This window comes from Pseudopipra pipra, chromosome 2 (genome assembly GCF_036250125.1).
Source record: "Pseudopipra pipra isolate bDixPip1 chromosome 2, bDixPip1.hap1, whole genome shotgun sequence".
In the NCBI taxonomy this organism is placed as follows: Eukaryota; Metazoa; Chordata; class Aves; order Passeriformes; family Pipridae; genus Pseudopipra; species Pseudopipra pipra.
In genome coordinates this window covers 56,917,204-56,943,023 of record NC_087550.1, presented here as the reverse complement: position 1 = coordinate 56,943,023, position 25,820 = coordinate 56,917,204, and the positions used below count along the sequence as shown (strand labels likewise).

Below are 25,820 nucleotides of genomic sequence, written 5' to 3'. Positions count from 1 at the left end.
TCATCTGCCTTTTTGCCTCCAATAAGCATAAAGTCTGTTGGGGGGCAGGAGGAGAAGCAGACTAACCTTTTCAGCTCGATTACAGAGAGAACAATTTGTTTTTGTAATTAGAGCTCAGCAGTGATTTCTGTTTCGCTGATACTCAGCTCGGTGTAAACAGAACTCAATTTTGACAACTGTTTAGCTCACGGCACAGTTTTAAAGTATTAAAGGATAATGGAAGACTTATTAGATTAGCTCTTGCCATGATCTTTTAGTGTCCCAGATAATTATTATTTGTGATACAGCTGAATGGTTTAGGCTTGTGTTATTATTATGCATGCATTTCTGTGTAATACTTTATCTGCTGTCGATGGGCACTAAAATATGCATTAGGAAGTATGTATTTAGTCAGATTGCAAGATATTAGTGGTATTTCCAAGTGGATCAAATTGTTCTTTTTGCATTTTTACTTAATTTTGATCATAACAGTTCTTAGTTCCCAACTTCTTTTTTTAAATCTGTACAATCATCTTCATCATCATTATTATAATTATTAATAACACTCGTGTGACTTCTACTACACTCCTTTGATTCAATCATTGCATTTTATCTTTCCCTCTGTTTCGTATGTATTGGTGTTGCATAATTTTTCTTGAAATATCACCTTTTCAATCTTTCTTATTTAGTATTTTAAATCATCCCTGGTAGTCACATACTGTTTTTTACCTTGCTACTTGATATTTCCTCTTATTACCTTTTAATTACGGTATGTTTCTTTATCTCTGATCTTATAATTAGCATTTTATGTTTTGATCACCTTTTTTCTTATTTTGCATAAGGCATGTCTTTTTAATCTTTTCACCACTTTTCCTTACACAATTTTCCCTTTCTTATTCTTTTTTTTCAACTAACCTAATTCCATTAGTTTGACTCCCTGTCCTGGTTTCATCTTGGATAGAGTTTATTATCTTTCTAGTAGCTGGTACAGTACTGTGTTTTGAATTTAGTATGAGAATAATGTCGATAACACACTGATGTTTTTAGTTGCTGCTAAGTAGTGCTTACACTAAATCAAGGACTTTTTGTCTTCTCTTGCCCTCTCAGCAAGAATGCTGGAGGGGTGCAAGAAGCTGGGAGGAGACACAGCCAGGACAGGTGACTCAGACTTGCCAAAGGGATATTCCATACCATGTGGCATCATGCTCGGCATAAACTGTGGGGAAAGCTGACCAGGAGTCACTACCTGGGAACTGGCTGGGCAGTGATCATTGTGTGGTGAGCAATTGTGTTATGCATCAGGTTTTTTTCCAATTCTCTCCCTCATCCCTCTGGTGGTGGGGAGTGACTGAGTGGAGCTGGACGATGCTTAGTTGCCATCTGGGGTTAAACCACAACACTCTCCTCTGATCAGGAATATTGCTTCTAATCTTATTTTTTATTTTAGTAAGTATTTTTATACTGTATTGTCCTTGTTTACAACAAAGCATTTTCTTTTTAGAGAAGTCTAAGCTTGCAACTTCTTGGCAGTTCTGTATAGATTAGGGCAATACTTTTGAAGGCGATTATATGATCTTCCTGGACACAGCCTAAATTGCTGGAATACATGAGCAAAAAAAAAAAAAATTGTATAGAGTTTTTACATTTAAGTAATTGCACTTTCTCTTAAGGTTCACCAGGAAAGCGAGTCTATGTCAGTGACTAAGTGGGTACATTTAGCAAAACATGAGTACTAGTCCATGAGTGAAATGCAGTTGTATTTTCATCTCAGTCTCTAAATGAACATCGGTGGCTCATGTTATGAAAGCACAAAGATTGCTTAGGGCAAAGAAAGCTCTGTCAAGGTTAATGGCCTCAAATCCTTCCTGCCCTAACCATCTTTTAATGTTTCAGGGTTTTTTTTTCAGATTACTTCTTAAATTTGCTCTTCAAAAAAAGAGTCGAACAGGAAAAAAGTGTAATAGTAACTGCACTCTGTGATCCACCTCACTTGTTATCTTTTATATAATAATCTTTATGCTGTGTTCATTCTAATGTGCTGCCATCCAGCAGAATGGTTTTTTGCTAGTTTTGTTCACGTTAGTTATTTCATACTCATGATTAATATTCTTGTTTATTCTGGCAAAAGGTAGTAACTTAAAATCATCCAGGCCTTTCAGCCATATTTTCAATTTGGAAGTGAAAGGCATGTATCTATTTCTGAAAAAAATCACGCTTGTCAAATGGACATAGAGCAAAAAGGATTGCTATAATGACTGTGCTGTAGGAAAAAAAGGATTGTATGTGTATATGCACACCTTGCATATATACGGCCAAGCTATCCTGAAAAAAGCAGTTAGTTCTCTGGAAGTCGGCCCTTTCCTACATTGCTTTTATTATGTATTAGATATTTTTGTTCATTCTGTTGATACTCATCACAGCAGTATCTGAGTACCTCCCAGTGGTGTATTAAGCTCTTGGCTTAAGATATCTCATTTTCTCTCTAGAAGGAGAAAACAGCTGAGTGCATTAGCTTTAAATTAACGCATTTTTGGCAGTCTATGTCCCAAAGGACTCCCATTCTAGTTAAAATCTCTAGTTCTGGTTGAACTGTGGAATATCATGTACAGAAGCGAAGACTGGAACAAGGGCATATCACTTTCTTCTTAGTTGAGACACTCTTGTAGTCAACCAGCAGAAACAAAAAATATTGCTTATAGGTAGCTGTTTGTGACAACTTCATACTAATAAAGAACACAAAAGTTAGAACACATGAATTATGTAGCCATTGAGTCATAGAATGTTTTGAATAGGAAGGGACATTTATAGATCATCTAGTCCAACCTCTCTAACAAAAGCAGAATTCAACATCCTCATCGTAAAAAAATTCTTCTTTATGTCTAACCTAAATATACCTTCTTTCAGTTTAAAACCATTGCCCCTTGTTCTGCCACTAAAGACCCTAATAAAAAGTCTTCCTAAATCTTATAAACACCTGTAAATATACTGATATGCTTCTATATGGTCTCCTTGGAACATTCTCTTCTTCAGGCTGAACAATCCCAGCCTCTGGATAAGAATCAAAGGACAAACAAATAATGTTGAGTGGTCTTGGGAATCTGGAGAGGTCCCAGCTCATTGGAAGCTGGCAAATGTGTCTGGTAAAGTTATGGAGAAGATTATTCTGGGAAGTATTGAAAAACACCTGAAACACAACTCTGTCATTGGTCACAACCAGCACAGCTGCATAAGAGGGAAGTCCTGCTTATCAAACCTGGTTTCCTTTTATGACAAAATAACCCACCTAGCTGATCAAGGGAAGCCAGTTGATGTAATCCTTTTGGATTTCATTAAAGCTTTCAATACTGTCTCTCCCAGGATCCTTCTGGACAAAATGTCCAGCCTGCAGCTGGATTAACACATCATCAAGTAGGTGAGCAATTGGCTCACATGTTGAGCACAGAGATTAATAGTGAATGGGGAAACATCAGACTGGTGACCTGTGACTAGTGGGGTTCTGTAGGGTTCTATCTTAGGTCCTGTGCTCTTCAACATCTTCATAAATGACTTGGGCAAAGGACTGGAAGGGATACTAAGCAAGTTTGCAGATGACGCCAGACTCAGAGGAGCTGTTGACTCCCTTGAAGGCAGAGAAACCTCAACAAATTAGAGGACTGGGCAATCACCAACCATGTGAAGTTCAAGAATGGAAAGTGATGGATTCTACACCTGGAATGAGACAACCCTGGATGTACATACAGACTGGGTAATGAGATGCTGTAAAGCAGTGCCATGGAAAAGGGACCTGGTCAATGGCAAGTTGAATATGAGTCAGCAGTGCCCTGGCAGCCAGGAGGGCCAACTGTGTCCTGGGGGGGCATCAGGCAAAGCATCACCAGCCAGTTGAGGGAGGGGATTGTCCCACTCTGCTCTGCACTGAGGCGGCCTCACGTTCAATATTGTGTGCAGTTTTGGGCACCAAAACATAGGAAAGATATTAAGCTATTTGAGAGTGTCCAAAGGAGGGCAATGAAGATGGTAAAGGGACTTGAGGGGAAGTCATATGAGAAGCAGCTGAGGTCACTTGGTGTGTTCATCCTGGAGAAGAGGAGAGTGAGGGGAGACCCCATCACAGTCTACAACTTCCTTGTGAGAGGAAAAGAGGGGGCAGACACTGGTGTCTTCTCTCTAGTGACCAGTGACAGGACCCGAGGTAATGGCCTGAAATTGTGTCAGGGGAGGTTTAGGTTGGATATTAGAAAAAGTTTCTTCATCCAGAGGGTGGTTGGGCACTGGAACAGGCTCCCCAGGGAAGTGATCCCAGCACCAATCCTGACAGACTTCAAGAAGCATTTGGACAATGCTCTCAGGCACATGGTGTGAATCTTGGGGATGGTCCTGTGCAGGGGTAAGAGTTGGACTCAATGATCCTTATGGGTTCCTTCCAACTCAGCATATTCTGTGATTCTGTGATTCTCTAACTCTCTCAGCCTGTCCTCACAGGAGAGGTGCTCCAGCTCTCTGATGTTTTTTGTGGCTTGGCTCTAAACTGTCTCTAACAGGTCCAAGTCTTTCTTGTGCTAAGTATTCCAGAACTGGATGTAGCACATCAGGTGGAGTCACATGAGAGTATGGTAGTGGGGCAGAATTACCTCCTTTGACCTGCTGGCCATGCTGCCTTTGACATAGCCCAGGATGCAGTTGGCTTTCCGGGCTGCAAGCACACATTGATGGATCATGTCCACCTTTTCATTTACCAGAAACCCAAGGTCCTTCTCAGCAGGGATGCTCTCAATCCATGTATCTCCCAGTCTGTATTGATATTGGGTATTGCCCAACCCACGTTCAGGACTTTGCACTTGACCATGTTGAAGTTCACAAGGTTAACGATTCTTCTTCCTGATTTTTGGCAGTCAAAAAAGAGAGAGAGTTTACTCCAAAAGTATTTGAATCTCTATGTTAAGAATTTAAACTGAAATTCCCTCTGTAGGAGTCTTCTTTTTTTCTCCACAGAGTAAGTAGAGAGCATAAAAAGGCCAGCTTCTTAATTTACATGTCTAAGCAATGTAGCCCTCCCAGAACACAGATTATTTTATTCTTTAGAATTTCAGCCCAGGAGACTAGGGTATAGTGAGTGCATCACAATACCTTTGTGAGTCTTTTAGGACCATTTGCTCTGCTGAACTAGGAAACATTCCTTCATAAGCTAATGTTTTCCAAGTATCTCCCTGTTGAAGGTAGCATAATTTTCCTGAGTTAAAGAGAAGTAAACTGTTGGCTACATGCAAGCTGTTAGCTTTTTAGTCCATATCATGTGAATTATATCATCTAATACATATGATATATGATCTAATCATGATATTTAGATAGGACTTGAAGGTACACTGATCATTATCTTGTTCACCACGAGTGTGGCTCTTAGTTGTGGAGGATAGGTTCTATTATTGCTTATTTCTGACATAGAGGTATAGGACGTTCTCCCTAGATCAAGCAGGCAGATCTCATGGTAGACAGTATTTAACAATAGAGAAATAGAGGAGTGTAAGAATAATTAATGTTGTATCTTTCTCTTTAGATCAACTGTCAGTGTACTGCCAACTTGATGCCATCACCCAAGTCCAGACTGAGTTTTCAAGAACATTAAAATTACTTAGGGTTTGGTTGTTGTTTTTTTTTTTTTAATTTACAATTTCCTGGGCTTATTCAGGATCTACATGATTGGGTAGTTAATGTCAGTTTGGTATAGCTGGTGAATCTCTTAGCATTTATGAAAATATTGGTTTTGCAAAGTAAAGATGACTTATTTGACTGTCTACTAGAGTTAAGATTGGTACTAGCCACCTTCCAGTGAACATTACTTGCCTTCCTGAACTGCAAAGGACATAATTCAGATTTTTTGATCACCATTTTCTTAAGTCTGAACCTCTTTTTTTTGTGAATAGCTATACTGAAGTTTGAGACTTTTGGTGCACATATAGCTTGTGCAATTCCATTCTAAACAAGGTATCAATTAACTCCTTTTTCTATTCTTTATCAAAAGATTTGTAAAGAGGTACTATTATTTTAAATCATCATACCTGAAGAGTTTGTTCTGTATATAAATGTATGTTTCATAATTATAAGGTCATTGATGTAGAGTTGCACAGAACTGACATTTACAAAACTACAAGTTCAAGCAGCAGATACCAGACAAAACTTTTTTCCTGATAACTTTGACAAGAATGTCAGAGAACTCTAAACTGATGAAATCTGGAGGTAAGAAAAATCAGGGCTCATGAGGCAGAAGACAATTATCATAGTAGAATAGCAACTATATTAAAAATAGAAAAGAATATAAATGAAATATCAGGAACCCCAAATTGGAGCTTGTCAGCTTTGTAAATAATATATTTTTACATGAGGAAAAATTCCCTCCATAAAGATAGGAGGACATTACTTTCTTCTGAGAGCACTTCCAGGGATGGGGCATTCACAAATTCCCTGAGTAACCTGTTCCAGTGCCTCACCATCCTCACAGTAAGATTTTCTTCCTAATATCTAATATAAACTCTTTCAGTTTAAAACCATTCCCCCTCGTCCTGTCACTACATGCTCTTGTAAATAATCTGACTCCATCTTTCTTGTAGGCTCCATTCAGGTATGATGATGGTGTACAGAAAAACTCTGCTATAAACCATAGCACAATCCTATATTAAAGATGTTTTTGTGTTTGTATTGAAGATGCTGTTATATGTTTTACTTTTTTCTTTTCTTTCCCCCCACCCCTATAATCTAATAAACTTCACTAAATTTCAGTCTGGATGGATTAATTCCAAGAATCCCAGTTTTCTAGGCACACATGGGTGCACCATAAGTGTCAACACATGACCTGGCAGGTAGTTCTAAACAGATTTCCAGGGTAATTTAGGGATATACCAGATGCAAGGTGTCTCAGTTTCTTCTCACATTCTTTAGCTTTTCTTGCCTACTTCCAAACTGCCTCTTCTGCTTTCATTCCTTTGCTGGCAGCAGGTGAGGATGATGTGTAACAACAAGAGTTTTCTGCAACTTTGATAATTTAGAAGTGCAACTATAAAGATAGATAAAGTATATGCCGAAGAACTCCCTTATGGAAATAATATTTTTTTGCAAAGCAATATTTTCCATTACAAAAGGATTTTTCTGGTTTGTATGCACATATTTAGGGCTAACTTGACTGGGGACATTACAAAAGCTATCTGTGCAATCTTTCATTATTAAAGCAGCTTCTAGCATTTGATAGCTATTTAGAAATATCAAGTGTTTTTTCTTACCTTATGCCAAAAGGGGATTTGAAATTAGAGTTTGGTTTTGGTTGGGTATTTTTTCCTGGGTTTGGTTTGTTTGGGTTTTTTTTAATTTGAAAATGATTTTTAAACGTCTGCCTGGGAGGGAAACTAGTCATCTTTCGGAGAAATAAAGGAAAATCAAATAATCTCATAATCTGTAACTATCCTACACGTAATTTTGCCCAAAGAAAAGATACTAATGTTTCAGATTTCTTTAAAATTCATATTTAGTTAAAAATATTCTTTTATTCATCTTTGTCAAACTTACTTTACTAGCTATGACATCAAACAATGGCAGAATTTCTCTTTTATTTAAACCTGGTAGCTTAGAAGTTGCAGTTTTGTGACCCTCTTAAGGAATATATGTTTCATAGATAAACTAGGAATACATGTGTCTTCTGTGTTACTTTTTAACTATTTATCACCTCTTGTGAGATAAATGAAAGCAGATACTTTTGTTCCAGCAGGAGCCATCAGATTGTAAAGTGTCTCATTAATAAAGGGTAGTATCTCATCCATATTACATATAGTATAAAAAATATGTGAGTGCAAATAAAGTTAAAAAATCGTGCACCAGGTAGGCTGAAAAAATGTTAAAATCAACATTTTATACAGAAAAATGCCAGAAAAAATGGAAAATATACAATAGTTTTCTGAAATACCAAGAACGTAGAACTGAATCAGTGACACTATGAAAAAAAAAACAACACCTGTTATCCAGTCCTCAGTTTGCAAGCAAGAGTTAAACATTATTAAACCTGTGGAGAAAACATTCATTCTTATTGATCTTGCTAGGATTCATGGCCCTGAAACTGGTTCAACAGGTTAAAACTTTGAGCTAATAACACTAACCCACGAACATAGGTTCAATCCCCTGCATGGACCATTCACTTAAGAGTTGGACTCAGTGATCCTTGTGGGTCCCTTCCAACTGAGAATATTCGGTGATTCTGTGAAGTCTCATATAAACTCATTCAACATTCAACGAATAATTCCATTTAAGGTATTTATGTGAACTTGAAGATAGAATCCTCTAATTACAATAGGTTGTACATTCAATTACATTTACTGTGCTTTGTATGTTTACATGTATCATATAAAATGAAAACCATTCTATTTTTGCATAGTATTGTCTTTTGTAATTTGTATCTTCTTGGTGTGTGTGTTTGTCTGAACTGAAGACTTGCTAGACTTTTAGTACTTTTTCCACAGTCAATCCCAACTTCTTTAAAGATTTTTTTTCCCCAGATGAATTAGAATCCTCTATTTATCTTAATAGGAGTATCCTTTGGAAATTCAGGGGACAACAGCATCTTGTACCTGTTTCTGCATGGAGAAACTTATATTTTAGTGGACCTTTTGAACATCTGTCAGTACAACATTTTTCCATCTTTTTTAGGCTAAATGTCAAGTGCTATTACTGAAATAAAATGCTTGTAAAATGAGGAGTATTTATCATGGAGCCACAACTACTTTTGAGATAAGTTTATGTCAAATAAAAAGCAAATTTTCTTCTGGAAAAAGAAAAGATAGACATATACTGAAAGACTTTATATAGAATATCTTTAAAAGGTCTGGAAGTCTTTCTTGAGTGAGAGTTGGGAGACTCTACCTATCTCAGTCAAATTCCTTCAACATTATCTGGACAAACTGTACTCTCCTGTTAAATGTGCTACACATCCAATAAGAGCCTTATGAACATGTGCTTTTTCTAGATTTATTTTCAGGTGCTTCCATATGTTATGAGACCACACTTTAAGATCAGGATAGAAATGTATACAAATTAAATGAGAAGCCAAAGGAAAAAAAAAAGAAAAAGGAAGAAACATCTGCAGTACATCAATGGGAAAAAAATGTTTAAGCTACCTGTTATTAACCGCTCAACCTGTCTTATGCTGGATTTCTGCATAATTATGTTACAGAGGAGGGGGGAAACAGATGTTGAATAAAGATTGAAAATAAGAAAATGAGAGACTTTTTAAAAAAAAGTAATTGTGGTTGCTCTCAGCTAGACATTTTTGGCAAGACTTTTAGACAACAATATATTTCTCAAATTCTTTGCCCATTTCTGGAAGATTAATGTAAAACAAAATGCTTCTTTTTAAGTCTGATCAGTTGAACAATTATACAGCTCCAATAATCCCCAAGTCGGTCTTTCAAGAAAGCAGCTGAATATTTCCTCTAGTAGTTTCATAAATTAGATTAAATGAATATGATATCAGGTCAGAAACCCTATAAGCTCTTTTCCTGGGAAGCTGTTGATAACTTATATAATTAGCTGTTATTTTCATCTGTTGTAAATATCCAAATAATCCATATAAGATACATTTTTTTCAATCTTTATGGAATAAATGAGACCAAACTATACTTGTATGTTTTTCTGTGTTTCTCACACTTGTGTCATGCTTTAAAGCAAATTGAACTATAATTTTTAGAGAATATATCTTGCTTTTTTTCCTCCACTGAGTTGATATTTTCTGGCACTGAGTTTGAATGCATTATGAAATTGCTGTCTGGATAGAGCTATCAGAAAAAGGGAGCTGAAACTACATGTAGTCACTACACTAAATCATTCGCACACTGCTACACTGTACGGTCCATTTTACCCTGAGTAGATTATTTACCTGAGAGAGAGTTATTCCTGAATACACTCTGCAGCAGCCCTTAGTTAAAAGTATTGTATGCTTTAATGCAACTACCATCCTTTTTGAGACATGGCTATTCACAGGATTAAGACAAAATCAGAGGCCATTTTGGAAGAGGGATTCAGATGTAAAATGAATCCTTTCTCCAAAGTTTTACTTTTCTTCTTGTTAACTAAAAATATTTTATTTTTCAAGCATTCCCGACTTTGCTTTCCTTTGCTATCCTCACCCTACATACCATCACAAGTAGACTTCAGTCTGTTGATCTGCTTCTTTCAGGTGAGCAAATACTTCATCTGTTAGCCGTCTTCTATTTTGATCCAAAATTTACATGTGAGATTATAAAAATGTGTCGAGTTTGTTTTTTGAAAAGTCACAGCTTAAAAACTCACGTAGCAGAACTTGATAGAACGCTATTTCTTGAAGACCTTGAAAGTAATTTGACAAAGAAACTGCATATTTGTATTAATCTTGTATTCAAGAGATTTGGACATAAATTTCCTATGAAAAAAAACTGTTCAAAATTATATCACTGGCTTATTCTATGCCTTTGTCCTGATAGAGTTTTTAAAAGAAAGCATGCCATTTGGAAGAGGTATAGATGTATAAAAAAGACTGTGTGAACCTGTTTTACTTTGGGTATGTGCTGTGTGCATGCACATTTTCTAAATACATTCTTATTACACATCCTTAGTGTAATTGCAGGTGAATAGCAGTAGCTCACTGCTACAGTATGTTTAAAACTCCAGCTACGCGATTATCACCAATCTCTACAGGAAAGCATGGTTTACAGGTACCAGTGGGTTGATGGATCTGTCTGTAGAATCAGAAAATATCTTTCTTATTATTCATTTTTTTGCCACAGATAAGCCATAAAATGAAGGCAGCAGATTGATGGAGGTTTAGGTTTTCTGCTCTTGTTTTAAATAGTAGATGTAGAACAGGTTCTTCTATTTTATAGCCTGAAGCTCAGCTGTCAACATAAGAGATGTACGGACTTAATACTTGAGAGCTGTGTAGAAGAATGACTTCCCACTTTTTTTAGAGCAGATTAAACACTGCACAATATAGCTCATTACTACCTCGTGTAAATTTATTGAAAAGGCCGTTTTTGCTAAAGCATGAAATACTTTGTCTTTTTATTACCTACTTTACTGCAAGGCACAAACTTCAGCTGAGAATGAAAACGTTTTTAATTTATAACCTTCCTGTTCGTGTTGGAAGAAATTCTATACCTGACCAAAACTTTAAAGCTTGAAAGAGTATCCTTGCTTTTTCTTGTGTGAGTGCATGTGCCTGAGTCCATGTTTCACTTTGTGTCATGTAAATGCAGTCAGTATACAATTATGAGTTTATTAAATCTGTACTTCATGAGGGAAAAATGCAAAACTCATTAGGATACTCAAATTAAAATAATGAAAGGTGATAACCATTCAGATTTTGTTCAGATTTGGAGATTAATTCTGTGCCTTATTTTTAGTTCTGGATATTATTTTTTTCAATGAAAAGTAAAATTGTGTCAGCTTCCGAAAACCACACACCACCTGTCAAAAGAGCATTTATAGAGCATTACATATTTTGCAGAAAGAACAGAGGAAGAGAAGCATGAACAGACAAAGAGAAAATCAAGATGAGAAACAAAAGATGAAAGAATAAAAAAAAATAAAAGTAACTATTAAATTATATATTTCTTTTAACATATTTAGCAACAGTTTATATATCATTAAAGCAAATGTATTTTCAGAAGGCATTTCTCTTGTTTGACACTATAGACATAGATATATGTTTCTAAAACAAGTTCCTCTAGATGTGCATAGGATAAAAAGTCCTGCTGTGTTCATTTGAACTCACGTCCTTTTGACTAAAACTCTGGACGTGTGGAACAGCTTCAGTTAGGCCTTATCTAGATCAGTTTTGCACATTTTTTAGAATTCACCACGTTTCTTTTTTTCCCCCAAAAAAGAATTAATTCTTTATTTCAGATTATGGAACTGATTACAGCTGTGTAATTTTGCTATCTATTTGTGACAAAACCAATACAGGTAAAACACTCTTCAAGTTAAAAATCTGCTGAAATGCACTCTATCCAAAGCTCACTGGACAAGTAACATTTTTTCACTCAGTTTTGCTTAATATTGGTTTTTTAAAAACAGGGCAATCAAACAAAAACAAAAACATGGTGAGCTTAAACAATGTCACTGGAACAAGGTAAGCATGAAGGGATGTGTGACTTAGTGAGGGAAAGAAAATGTTTTATAGAGTGGACTGTAAGATTTTTATGATCACATATTGTTTTTTGATTTTATTTTGGTTTTAATAGGATTCGCTTTGGGCAAAGCAGGTATTTATGAGACATTCCCTTTACTGCATGCTTGCCAACACATGTTATATAAGTACTTTTAAATTTTTGCTTGTGCTTTGAATTCTTCAGAATAACCTATTGATAAATGTTCCATTTTAAAAGGGGGCTTTTTTTCTACTGATGTAGAAAATGACATGCTTAGGCTTGCTAGGTTTAAAGATTGTTGACCTGAAAAGTTACATTAAAAAACTTCCTTTCCTTGTGTGAAGTTATCTTGGATGCTACTTAATTAAAACTGTATCCAAAGAAGTGATATTTATTGTTGGCTGGAGGTTTATAATAGAGTTCATGCTGGAGGATAGAAAGCCTAAACTTGCAATTGTTCTTTAGATAAATAGTTCTCAGAAGTAGTATTTCCTCAGTTTTTGGCTTTTTCTCCCCCCCTGATATTTATGTTTTGATCTGATAGAAATACATTGGCCTCTTGTGGTTAATTTTTGTCCTGTAATCTCTTGAAACTTCTTTCTTGTCCTTTGCTTCAAGTGCAGAAGTACAGAAACTACTCTGCTCAATTTTTTAAAGTAGCACTAGGAGATCTTTTTTTCTTATGGAAGGGGTAGGAATTTTTTAAGCAAGTTAAATTAGTTTCTTCTTGACTGGTGTAGGATGGTGTGGTTTTCATTAATCATGTGTGAGTGTGTTGTTGTGTGATGTAACACAGCTGGGCACAACAAGCTGGAGCGTGTCTTCCAAGAAATTTCAAAACTACTTTCTTGAAAGCTGCTGTGAAAGAAATAGCATGTTTTTGTAGCAAGAGTGATTAATCAAAATAGGACTTTCCCTAACACAGTAACAAAAAGAAATCAATTAGATGCCATTTCTGCAGCTCTGTTCATAATCACTGACAGAATTCTTTGTGAAATGTCTTATTATAGAAGACTATGTTTAGGGTAGGGAACCAGTATTTTCAACTATTTCTGCCAAAAGCTGGTAACCTACATCTACATTTAGACATTTGGAATGCAATTTTGATCCATATTCATACACTTAATTAGCAAAGACATTCAGATCAACTATAAATGTCTACATAAGCATGCACATGATGTTGATTCTCTTCAGTAGGACTCCATATACTATAATGGGAAGTTAGACACTTATGTCACATATGGACACCTTCCTTGGAGGCATGCAAGTATCAGAGTTTGGGGCTGTGTCCCTCTTACATTCCTTGGTGAGGTGTAAATGTATGTACCTGTCTGTGTAAACAACACAGAGCAGTACTGTATGTTGAGTGGAAGTGTCTTGAGCTATTTCAGTGTCAGAATCAACCTGGTCATATTCGCAAATTTTTTGATGAGGATAAGCTGCTTCTCAATAAGTAGTCATTTAAACATATTTTACATTGCTTTGGTCAGAAAGCGATATTTGAAAAACTTAGCCAATAACTAGTTTATGGTAGCATTATTGATCTCCTAAGTGCCTCCCAGATATTCAACAAAAAAAGAATACGATGTAAGAAGATCAGTCTTCCAACAACAGTTATGGAAAGAAATTCTTGATTTTCCAGGTAAGTTTTCAGGTTTTTTTAGAAATAATTCCATGAAGTGTCTGCCTGTTTCCCTGATTACCCATAACTTCTGAACCAGAATTTATCTAAGGATGTAGGACTCAAAAGTAAGTTTCCACAAATCTTATGGATATAGACAACTCTAATAGGCTATATGTGTTCAATACAAGTTAAAAACTGATGTCACAGATTATTAGACACTGAAGACTCTTGACTGAAGAGAGTCATTAACAGTGCCTCAGTTACTTAGAAAGCTTCAAGTAGACTGTGCCTTCCAAGACATTTTAGTCAATAATAACACAAAAAATTTCAGAAAAGAAGCTCTGATTACTTCTGTTGCTCATGCCACTATGCGTTATTGTAACCACGTTATCTTTTTAGACAATGCAACAGAAACAAGTCTAGTGAACAGAACTAAGGACAGGAAGACTAACAGATCCTTTGAGTAGCTAAAGGCGGACAAAACTGTCATGAATAGCAATATTAGTGGAAACAAAGATCATAGAATCAGGGAATCATAGCATAGTTTGAGTTGAAAGGGACCTTAAGTATCGTGTATTTCCCACTCCCCTGACATGGCAAGGTACACCTTTCACTATATCAGGTTGTTTAGAGGCCCATCCAACCTGGCCTTAATGGAAGGCCAGTGAATGAGCAAAAATATTCAAAGTTTTGAAAAAGTTTAGTTTTCCTTTGGTGATAAGTGGAAAGTCAAAAAGTGTAATTGTCAGTGAAATGACACTCCAAAAATCAGGTACAAGAAAACTGAGTTCTGAGGACCTTGGAAGGCTGGCAAGACATTTGATTTGAAAATACCAAAAGAATATACACGAATTTATTAAGGGGGCAGTTGTCTTTTTTTTTTTTTTTCCCCTTCTCATAAAAAGGGAAAAATTCTATTTAGAGGAAAAAATTAGAAACAACTAATAGTGCCTCAGCTTCTCCTGATCTGCTCCCAGGTCCACTTTACTAAGCAATTCTGCATGCCTCCATAAGACAAGGGACAATCCAAACAACACAGCATGTGTTGAGAATGCTACAGATTTTTGCTTTTTGTATAAGAGATAAGCTGTTGGTTCTTGGTATAATTATTAATTACTCACAATTATCACCACTTGTATTCATGGGACAGGATATACTTCTATCATAGAACAAGATTATAACATATTATGTATGTCCTTTCTGATGCCTTACAGTATCTTGTTAAATTATTTTCTATTTGTGATTCTTTACCTGCTTTTAGTCAAATACCTCTAAAGCTGCTTGGTAAGAGGAAAGCATTTTAACATATGTCCTTGCACTCTGGGATGAATGCAATATGGATATAGAATTGTATTCACACTTCTTACAATCACCTCTTTTCACCTCTTCATGCAGTGAACACCTCCAGCTTGTTGTCACCGCACTTGATTGCAGCATAGGAGGTTTACAGGGGCAAAGCTAGTCTTGTATCTTTTGTTCTGATGTGCAAGTCTTGCAAGCTTTACTTTCATACTTTCCATTTTAACATTTTTTTTCTACTTTTATAATTATTTTTATAATTTTTTTATAATTGTTAATAGGATAATTAACTACTTGTCATACATTTGTCGACAGGCATATGACAATGTATTTTAAACACGCCTTTGTCTATAAAATATAGATTCAACAATATCCTCATGAACATTAATGTTTATGTATGTATATTAAAGTGTTCTCTTACAAAATGTCAGTGAAATACAATAAATTGCCTTTGTCCTGTGATTTTGCCTGACTCACATACTCCCAATCCACTAGTCTCTTTTGCCAAGATCTGTTCTACAATTCCACACCAATAGGTATATCAAAGAGACATAATTAAAAAAATAAAAATAAATTGTCAAATAATTATCTTGCAAAATTTTGGGAAAGGTTGAATTTTCACGGATGAAATTTCTGTCTAGGTTAATACTAGCTTTTCTGTCACTATTGTATGTCCAAGTTCATGCAGATGATGCATCCATCTTTGATTTTAATCTTGTGTGGTCTCACTGAAAATGAGGAAAGCCATATGCTTTCTGAAAGCCTTTAAAAAGTGAAAGATTAGAATTAAGTTGAGCAACAAATGTGATAAAATTTACCCTAGTGAGCACCCAGCAGACCTGAAGACATTGAAAGAGGACATATAATAGATGTTTTAAAACATTTTTTTCTTTTTTCCTGTCCCAAACACATAAAATTTCCTATCATTTTGGTGGGTAGAGAGAGCTTTTAGATAGGAAAAAAAGTCTTAAATTCAGGTGCATTTTAACCACCGGGCTATTTCTACATTTTAAGATAATCACATGGAATGATTTAAGGATTTTATCTATATTAAAAATCTGTTCTCAGAAGGCTTTATATTCCCTATTGCAGCCTTTGATAATTCAATTAGTCTCTCAAAAATTTGGGAGTAGCTGATAAATTCACTTTAATGTTAAATCAAGTACCCCAGCAGGTTTCCCTAATATCATTTCTTCCCAAGGAGCTTAGCTCTAGAGGTGATACCTCCCCAACACAGCTTTCTGCAAGAAATATGTAGGCCTTTGGAACAGATTAAAAGAACTGTCTATACCAACATAGCTTTTCACCGTAATAAAGTTACTTCAGATAGTGACAGCAATCTCATTCACTCAGATGCCTGTCCATCCAGCTTAATTTATTTTAATTGGCAGCCTTAGGTCCCTCCATGGAACATACTTCTTGAATATGATGAATTATTCCAGGAATAGAGAATGTCATTACACAAGCTGACTTTAACCCTTCCCTTTAAACATTGTCTTTTGGGATTCCCAAATCCTATTGGCAGACACTGTTGAATAATAAGTAGGAGAGGATTAGCTAGATCTTCATTGAGTGTGTCTTTGGAGAATGCTAACAATAAAGCCAGTTTTGTTTTTCTACTTCTAGGAAATGAACAAAAAATACATTAGATGTGAAAGATGAACAACAGGATTCAGTGCGGTAAATAGATGCATGTCCCTGTAGAAATCAGATAGCAAAGCAGAGAGAAAAAGCCTAACAAGAAAAAGCTGCTTACTACTCAAAAAGAGGTGGCTTTAAAAGGCAGATTGTCATTGACCTTCTGTACTGGATTACAGTTTTGCTAGAAGAAAGCCTTGAATTCTAGATGTATTCGTCCATGTCATCAAAGATGCATGCTGTCATCATAGTTAGAGCAGGCTAAGTGGGACACTGAAAGCTTATAAAAATGCTGCATTTTACTCTCCAAAGCTAGAAAATACAAAATGTGACTGAAATACACATATCTTTCTCTGTATGAAATATTTTATTCTGCATTTTTATCCCGCTTTGATTTCCTCTTTGAAATTTAATAGGCAATTATATTCCAGAACAACATTTGCTGATTGTTTTATAAGGCAGATTCTCACAGTAAGCAAAATAAATATATTACTTTAGATATGATTTTTTCAAAGAAAATTTGGAGACAAATTAATTTCTAATGAATTAGTCATAGGAAACTTTAGGGAAGATTGTTTACAAAAACATTTAGATTTAATATATGATTTCTTTTGGTTTTTTGTCTTGAAAATCATACTTACATAAGAACTTCTTTTTATATAGAGTGGTTAACCTAATAAAGAACTGTCCCAATAAAGAATTACTAGTTTTATATTTTATTCTTTTTAATATGATTATTTTCCTTTTAATAGCCCTTAGCTATCAAAAAAACCATGGTCTAAACCTGCAAATATCTGCCCTGATATGTGTTGTATCCCACTATATGTTGTGAATATTAGCCTTACTACTCTGTCCAGTAATGGCTCTGAAATACCTCTTGAAGTTAGGCAGGTGCAATGAACTGCAGATGAAAATGTTGGAGACAGTTTGTAGCATCAAGCTGGAACTGAATTTATTTGTATATCACGTAGACCAGTAGGCTGCAGCGGTTAAATGTAGCTGTGGTAAAATATCACAAGATCATTTGATAATGCATATGCACTCTACAGGATTTACTTTGGTTTTCTGCTTGATTATGTTTAAAGAAAAAAAACCCTGATAAATAAGTGTGTCAGCTTCTCAGAGGACTGTGACTGATGTTTTATGAACAAAGTTGTTGACAGTTGTTAACAGTTGTTTATCATCATAGTCTGACTCTCTGAGAAATACCAATTAAACATTGTTGAATCAAAAATCAGATGCCAAATTTTAAACGAGAATTTATTTTAAAAAGGAATATTTGTGTTGATTTTGAAAGCAACAGATTTAATGAATGGAAGAGCTCAGTCCTACTCAACCTTTTAAATAAGAATTTTGAGATCAGAATTGTCTCTGAGAATGGAATCAGGTACTGGTGGGAATTCCAAGTGTGCCACTCTATATCAATAAATTTGCAATGTGTCCAGTACTCTGTTTTGTTTAGGGTTCACTAGATCTGGGCTGCAAAAGCAAGGTATGGCTGGACAGAAGAGTTGGCAAAAAGACTGTTGGCTGTCATCTGTCTCTGCCCCCAAACTCCTGAAGAAGACAGGATGGCTGGTCAAGGTGGCAACGTGCCAACTCACTTTCTAGACAAAATGGAGTTCATCAGCTGATTTGGACTTCTCTTCCTAAATTTCTGGAATAAAAATAAAATAGAATGCTACTGCACATGATGTCACACATCCTGCCTTTGTAATGGTGGAAGCATGCATACATTAGCAAAGCCACTCCCTGCTATGGTTCTGACATGAACTTAGATGAGATCAAAGCTGCAGCTGCAAGAAGGGTGTGGATCAGTTACAATTTTCCTCACTGAAGAATATTAGATCCCAATCCTTCAGGTATTCAAAATGCAGCATTTTGTCACAAGTTTTAATTCTGTAAAAGAAAGTAGTAACTTAGTATAAACATGATAGTATAGGTTTAGGGAAAAAGGAAAGCTGTTTGCTTTCACCAGAAAATAGCTCAGTGGAAAAATGCCATGAAATTTGATCTGACCAGATACCGAATGAATATTCTGTGGATATCCCAGAAGTTATATGTGCATGTAATCACTTAATTATTAGTTTGGAAAGGCAAAATTTTCCTACCAGTGGAAGGACAATGTGCATTAAGAGCACATTGTGGAAAAGGGGAATCATGATGCCAAGTTACATACCTCAACCCCATCTACATTCTTTGTTAAATGAAATTATTCTTTGTCTCATAGCTGCTACTAGGTATCTCATGAAACTAGTATTCAGCATATGAATCTACATCCTGTGGGCTTTTATTTAGTCCCTTGATTGACAAGAACTCTCCCTTAAACAGGAGATTATATGGAAGTTCTCTCTGGTTTGCTTCCCTGTTGCATGATAATAATAAATCTTTAATAGGAGGGGTGAAAATCCTGTGGCCTGTCTTCCTGCTCACTCAGATTTAATGTGCATAGTAGGAGGAAGTCAGGCTCTTGAGAAGATCTCAGCTGTAAGAATAGCTTTACTCTGAATCCTAAGCAGACTTAGGCAGGGACAGTTGCCTTAGGAAAGATTGTGCTTGCTATAGTCTTGCTCAAAGAAATAACTCTTAGTAAAAGAAGCACCTCGAGGATATTTTATCTTTGCTATCATGAATAATGTCAGATGTCAAACCAGCAACTTTTTTTCGTCTGATTTTGCAGAAAGAACTCATTTCTATGTGTTTTCCCAATTAAAATCATTGGTTTTATACTTTTCGGGGGGACTTTGAGATGAACATTACCCTAAATGTTAAAACAACTTTTAAAGGCCTTCAATTTAGTATTATTTCTATACAGCTATCTCCACCTTTTAGAGTATTACTGTTCTGCATGGTCTATCTAACCAAAGAATAAGATTTCCCATGCTCTTTGATCTTTTAAAAATATACTAAAATCTGAAATCAAGTGCTTTTCCTGAGTCTTAACTTTGCTGGCAACAGTGAGCTGAATAATGTACTAACATGCAGAGTCCCCCTAATAGCAATAACAAAAAAAAAGAAATTTTAACTCTTCAGAATCAGACCAGCTATGTCTATCAAATGATTAAATGCTCTGAAGTCTGATGTGGATAAAAGAGGGGGAACCAACAATCAAGAAAGGAAAAAATAAAAGAAGAATAAATGGAAAAAAGAATTCCAGCTAAAACAACTCAATTTTATTAAAAAGCTGTATGAAGTGTCAAATGTCATGCTAGGAGAAAAGCATAATCTCTATCTAAAGTTACTCAGAAGGCAGAGCTAAAATATTTTGATCATAACCACAGTACAGAGCTCATTGCATACTTGCCAATAATGCAAAAATAATGCTACCAAAAAAATCATATATATCCTTTCATTTATTTCATTTGCATTAGTCATCTAGGTTAGAGGGATTTTGCCTAGGTAATACTAGGGACGATTAAGTCTGTTTAACACAGAGACAGATGCCAGATGTAAGCATGTAACAGTTACAGAGGAAGCATATGCATAGTATCAGCTCTACAAATACTCAGGCTCCCTAGGCGCTCAACAGTTTTGAAGCTAAGGGAGGGAATGTTTTTATGTTATAACATTTTCCCTTGGTGGTAGCAAATTAGCTGCCTTGTATCCATCTTCAGCTGGAACTGCAGAGAGTCACTTGAGAGCTTATAAATAAGTTTAGAGCTCTGCTAGACTGTTTCTTAGATACCTGAGATGCGGTACTGAGATGAGATACTGTGCCTGTGCACAGGCACCTGTGTAACAGGTGGACACAAAACAAAAAAAAAGTTGTTTTTTTTTTTCCCGTAAGACAATTTTTGCTTGCCTTATTTCCTTACATAATATAATTCCTTTTATAATATAATTCCTAATATAATTCAAGGTCAGGCTGAGCCCTGCTTTCAGATAGGGTGCTTTATTTTTGTCTCTTTAGGAATTAAAGCCATTGTTTTTCTTAAAGAAAAACAAAGCAAAGCTACATTTTTATTTGGAAACCCAGAGGCTGTTTTTGAAGAACCATGCAGTAGATATTGGGGTTCAAATTTCTCTGCTTTCCATTATCTCTCATACTCAGAATTCAAGCCAATAATAACTGTACAGGTTTCTTACCATTTTTTATCCAACAGAACAAAAAGCCTGGGAGGAGGGTGACACATTAAAATCAAGTCATGGTGGAAAGCATACATGGAACTCTAAATCAAGTAAATATTATAGTGATAAATTCCAGTAAAGGAAAAGGTTGTTTTAAATACCCTGAGAAAGCTAATAATGATGCATATCTAGAATAGGTTTCACTGCATTTTATAGCAGGTCTTCGCCATTTCTAGGGGTGTAGTATTTTCATCACCTCTACAGATTTAAGATTTTCTTAAAGAATGTCAATAGATTGATACTGACTGATGTATTCTGAATCCTTCAGCAGCTTTAAAGGCAGCATCTGCATCTCTTACTTGTTTTACCCAAACAGTGTTTAACTTATCTAATGCCTCAATGCTGATTTCCTCTGGAGGGTGTTCAGATAAATAAGATGAGGGCACAGCTAACAGAAATTACCCTGACTGCATCTTACTTGGTGCTGTTGGTAATTAGCCTTTAAGTCTATCTCCAAGACAAAAATACACTTTTTATAAGAACACGGCTCAGATTAGCTGTTGCTACACACCAGAAAAATAGCTTCTTAACAGTTAGTAGGCTTAAAAAGCTAAGATATTAGTGAAAACAAAGAACACATAATGACGACATCTTTGGAAATTGATAATTTTTCTTAAAGATATCTTTTGTCACATCAAAGTACTCTGACATCCATTCAAAAGTTGATGCTATAACAAATGAAAAGATGACAAGTAAAAGAGGGAGTCTCAGCTGAGCAGCTCAACTGCTGCACATAAATGTAACTAGCAGGAAAGATTCTTCTGTATTAGGATTGTTAATATCTATAATCTCCTCAATCCTTGAAATATAAGAAAGTGATCTGGAACTTATATTTCTTAATGAAGGATCTAAGGAAAGGAAGATATGAATATTCTGAAGGCATTTTCAGTAAGTGTCTTTCAAAAATTAGTTTACTGTTCATGGAGAATCTGAAAATATGGTGTTGAATCTGTTTACATGTATAATTCCCTTTGCCAAACTAGTTGTATTTAGAAAGTCAGATTTGAAAAAGGTGTCCTTAATTAGCCTTTCTGATTGATCTAATTGGAGCACTATCCAGGCAGAAAAACTTAAGTAGGATAGCATTATCAAATTCAAATTGCTAAGCGAATGGGGGTTCTTCATAAATTGGCATAAGGGTAATCCCATTCTGCAAATCTCTTTCAAAGGTGGCAATAAAACACAACACCAGCAATCTGTTAAACAATAGTCCAGGGGACCATCTAATCATACAATAATGAATATTTTACTTAGATTCTATATTAAACTCTTAAATAATTTCTTTTTTTCTAAGAATATTTTTCTACATCCATATGTCCAAGTGAGAGTTCCTTAAGATGTCTGGGCAACTTCAGGGATTTTCTGAGAGCAGCATCATGAAAAGTGTTCTTCTCTCTGTTCTGTCAGATGCACTGTACCTCTCATGAAGTCTGAAGTATATGACCCACTGATGACATCAACCTTTTGAAGCAGAGAATGATACCCAGTAGGCTTTTCCATCTCTTTGTACAAAACAGACCTGGTCTCATTATGGCTGTTAAAGGATATTTTGAATGCAAATCCAGGCATACTAAGAGGAAAGTGGAGGAAAAGGCTGTCTTTTACCAAAGTGGCCAGATTTTGAATGGTTCAATATCTATATAGCCTTTGTAATTATTTTTATGAGACTTTGCAAAGGAAAACAGATAGCATTTGAAAAGCTTTACTGCATTGATTCTGCTTTGGTCAAAATCAGGCTCCTACACAGAAACCAACAAATTCTGTCCACTCAACAGAGCCCACCTATAGTCAGAATGTAAACACAGCCATCAAAAGGACATGGAAATAGATTTCTTCAGAAGCTTGCCATGTCTCTCTCCTCAGTGGCACCCTCCTCAGTCAATGTCTATAAAAAAGTTGTCATATCCAAATTTGAGGCAGGCTTACAAAGCAAAAAGCTTAGTGCCTTCTAATTAAAGATTTGTATACTGAGATAACTGGCAACCGGTGAGGAAGGTTCAGTGGTGTAATATATAGATAATCATTGGTGACTTGATGGTGTGACAGATGGGGATAGCTTCTTTAAATTATGGAGCTTTTATATTGGTATTTTCAGGAAATGTCAACAGTGTGATTATATTTTCATTAATGTTGTCTTTCCTTCCCATTCATTGCTTTTGTTTGTCATAATCACTTGTTAACTTTTGTCTCTAACTATACAATCTGTTAATATTTGTATAGGATGCCTCACAGTGGTCCTGGTTAATGACTATATTCCTAAACATTGATGCAGTAAAATATGTAGTATTTACTAAATATTGCAAATTAGATATGGAAATTATTGATACTATAATTATGAGTAGCTCACAATAAAGTTATTAAAAAAATGTGAATATCATGCAGATTATGCAAATGGTTACACAAATTTGGTTAGATTTCAGATTTAAGAGTCATTGTATTTTTAGATTCTAGTGCTGAAACAATCCCATTGAAAAATCTGTGGCACTGCCTTGATCAAGAGTACGAAAATGTGTTACACTAAAAATGTATAAAACCTTTTCTCATCTGTTAATTACTGCAGTTTTGTTTTCCTTAATTCTCAGGAAAAAGCTTTGGGGATCTACAACAAAGATTTACAGTTTAAAACTATGAATTTGTCATATTACTGAAGTTTCCCCCTAGCTTCTCAGCTAAGGGCAGGGCTGGCACAGCCAGCCTTTGTGTATTTGCTCACTGCAGCCCTAGGCCAGGAAGAGTTTTTTATGGTGGAATGGGGAAGAGACGAAAATATCTTTTCATGATGTCAAATGGTCTTTTCACAGCAAATTAGAGTCATGGCCAGTCAACTTATAGGCAAACATTGGAAACCAACTTCTGGGTGTCCATTCTCCTCTTTCTCATCTGATAGGAGTAAATGAGGCATCCTTTTTACTGATCAGATATTTCCAGTTCACTGCCAACTATAAACTTAAGTGTTTGTACCTTTGAGAAGCACAGTGAGAAATTTCAAGGGCTGTGAGCTGTGTCTGGGCCACAGATGAAAGCTGTTTTTCTGCTGTGGAAGTTTCGTCATTGTTGTGAATTTTGGAAGCAGAGCCTATCCATGTCTGTGACTCACAGGTTTGATTTGCCTCCAGAACAGCAAGGCAGAGGCCAAAGACCCATTGTTGGGATCTGTGGACCAGCCCGCTGTGAGGATGGAAAATTTTCAGGTAACACATCTTTCTTCTACATTGTCTTTAAATAAAAATATGTGATTGCCATTGAATTATAAATGTGAAATTAAAGCATAATTCTGTAAGAAGTATATTAAATATTCTATGTGCTCCATGTAATCCTGAAATATTCCTCCAATATTTGTCATTTTGGACAAATGAGAACAAGAATTAAATCCATAGGCCATCATATTTTTATGGCTTTTGAAGTGTTTTATGCCATGTCAATATAAAAAATATATTGCCTTTATCCTGCATTCAGAAAGCAAGCAAACAAAACCAAGCAAACAAAGCCCCAACAACCAAAACCAGGGAAACTGAGTAAGGATTATAGACCTCAGAAACTTGTATTTATATTATTAGGAAGAGACCACGAGATCCAAGAGGTTTAAAAATGTGGCAGTCCACTCTTATTTTACTGCCAGTCATTTCGCTAACCTGAGCTACATAATTGCATTGCCTGACCGAAAGAAGCCTTTAAACAGACAAGCCAATATAAATACTCAGATTGGAGACAATTCTGTTTAATAACAGCAAGAATGTGTATAGAACTATTTGTTTACCTCTACTCATTTCTGTCAAAATCAATTGTAATTAAACAGAAATCCAATCACAGAAGCAGTACTTAAGCTGATTCTTCTCAATAGAAGTGTCATATAGACCCAGTGTTAAGGACATGTCAAAGTACCCATTATTTTTCTCCTGTAATAAATATCTCCTTATAGTAATTTCATTTCTTTAGTAAAGACAATTGCCCATTTCAAATAAAAACAAACAAACAAACAAACAAACAAACAAAAAAGTAAGCCATCATTTCATATAAATTCTGGGAAGTTTTCTGGTCATATTTCAGGAATTACTGAAGTTCTGAAAAGCAGAGTTAATTGTACTCTCTGTTAGATGTTATTTGGCATTTATTGGCCATCTGCTTACACATGTGTACCAAAGATACAGATCTTTCATATCTATTCAAGGTATTAAAAATATAAAATATAATATTATTTTATTAGTCTAAAGCAAGTACTGGTTGTCCTTATTTATTTTTTGTCATAGAATGATTTGGGTCAGATGGGGCCTTAAAGATCATCTAGTTCCATCCTTTCTGCTGTGGACAGGGACACCTTCCACTAGACTAGGCTGTTCAAAGCCCCATCTGACCTGGTCTTGAACACTTCCAGGGATGGGGCATCAACAGTTTCTCTGGGCAGCTTGTTCCAGCGCCTCACCACCCTTACAGTCAAGAATACTGTGTTGGTTAGACTAGAGAAATAAAAGCTACAGAGAATTTTTCACCTTGTTTCAGTACAGAATGAATTCTAAATGGAAATATTTTCAGTAGTGAACACAAATTCTCAACATCAAGGGTGAAAGGAATTTATCTCTTAGACAAGTCAGTGTGAACTCTATGCATACATTCATAGGCAGATCCTTTTCCTTGTAATGTGAAACAAGGGTCATCAAAGATGTGCATTACTATTAACTCTGTAATGCACTGAAGAATAGAGCATTTCAAGAGTGTGAAACAACATACCTTCAAGAAAAAGGCAGCATACATTTTGAAATGGCTCCTGCGGTGGGTTTTTATTTGGACTTTTTAGTTAATAGTTGTTCCAGTCAACTGAGTCATCCAACAAACCATCCCTGACAATTAATGTTTATTTTTTAGCTTCTATATTTATAGAAAGAAAGAAAAAAAAAATCAGTTAGAAAAAGGTGTTTATGCAATGGTAAAAGCTAGATGTCACCTGTTGAAAGAACAAAAAGGAATAAGTAAGATATCTGAAAGACAAGCTTTCCCAG

The 25,820-nt window shown here is 35.6% G+C and overlaps 1 protein-coding gene across 11 annotated transcripts in view; it reads left to right on the top strand.

The window, feature by feature from the left end:
- The window catches only part of PCDH17 (protocadherin 17), a 90,786-nt gene that overhangs the window by 53,972 nt on the left and 10,994 nt on the right, over positions 1–25,820 (top strand). For 4 of the 11 annotated variants that reach the window (XM_064645601.1, XM_064645602.1, XM_064645600.1 and 1 more), the window contains 2 exons: positions 10,106–10,189; positions 23,943–24,017. The exons of 1 other annotated variant lie outside the window; for it this stretch is intronic. In XM_064645601.1, coding sequence (XP_064501671.1) covers positions 10,106–10,189; positions 23,943–24,017 — 159 coding nt within the window. Of the gene's footprint in view, positions 1–10,105; positions 10,190–16,686; positions 16,782–23,925; positions 24,018–25,820 lie in introns of those variants that run through there. 6 more of the 11 variants (XM_064645603.1, XM_064645607.1, XM_064645605.1 and 3 more) reach the window with 4 other exon arrangements.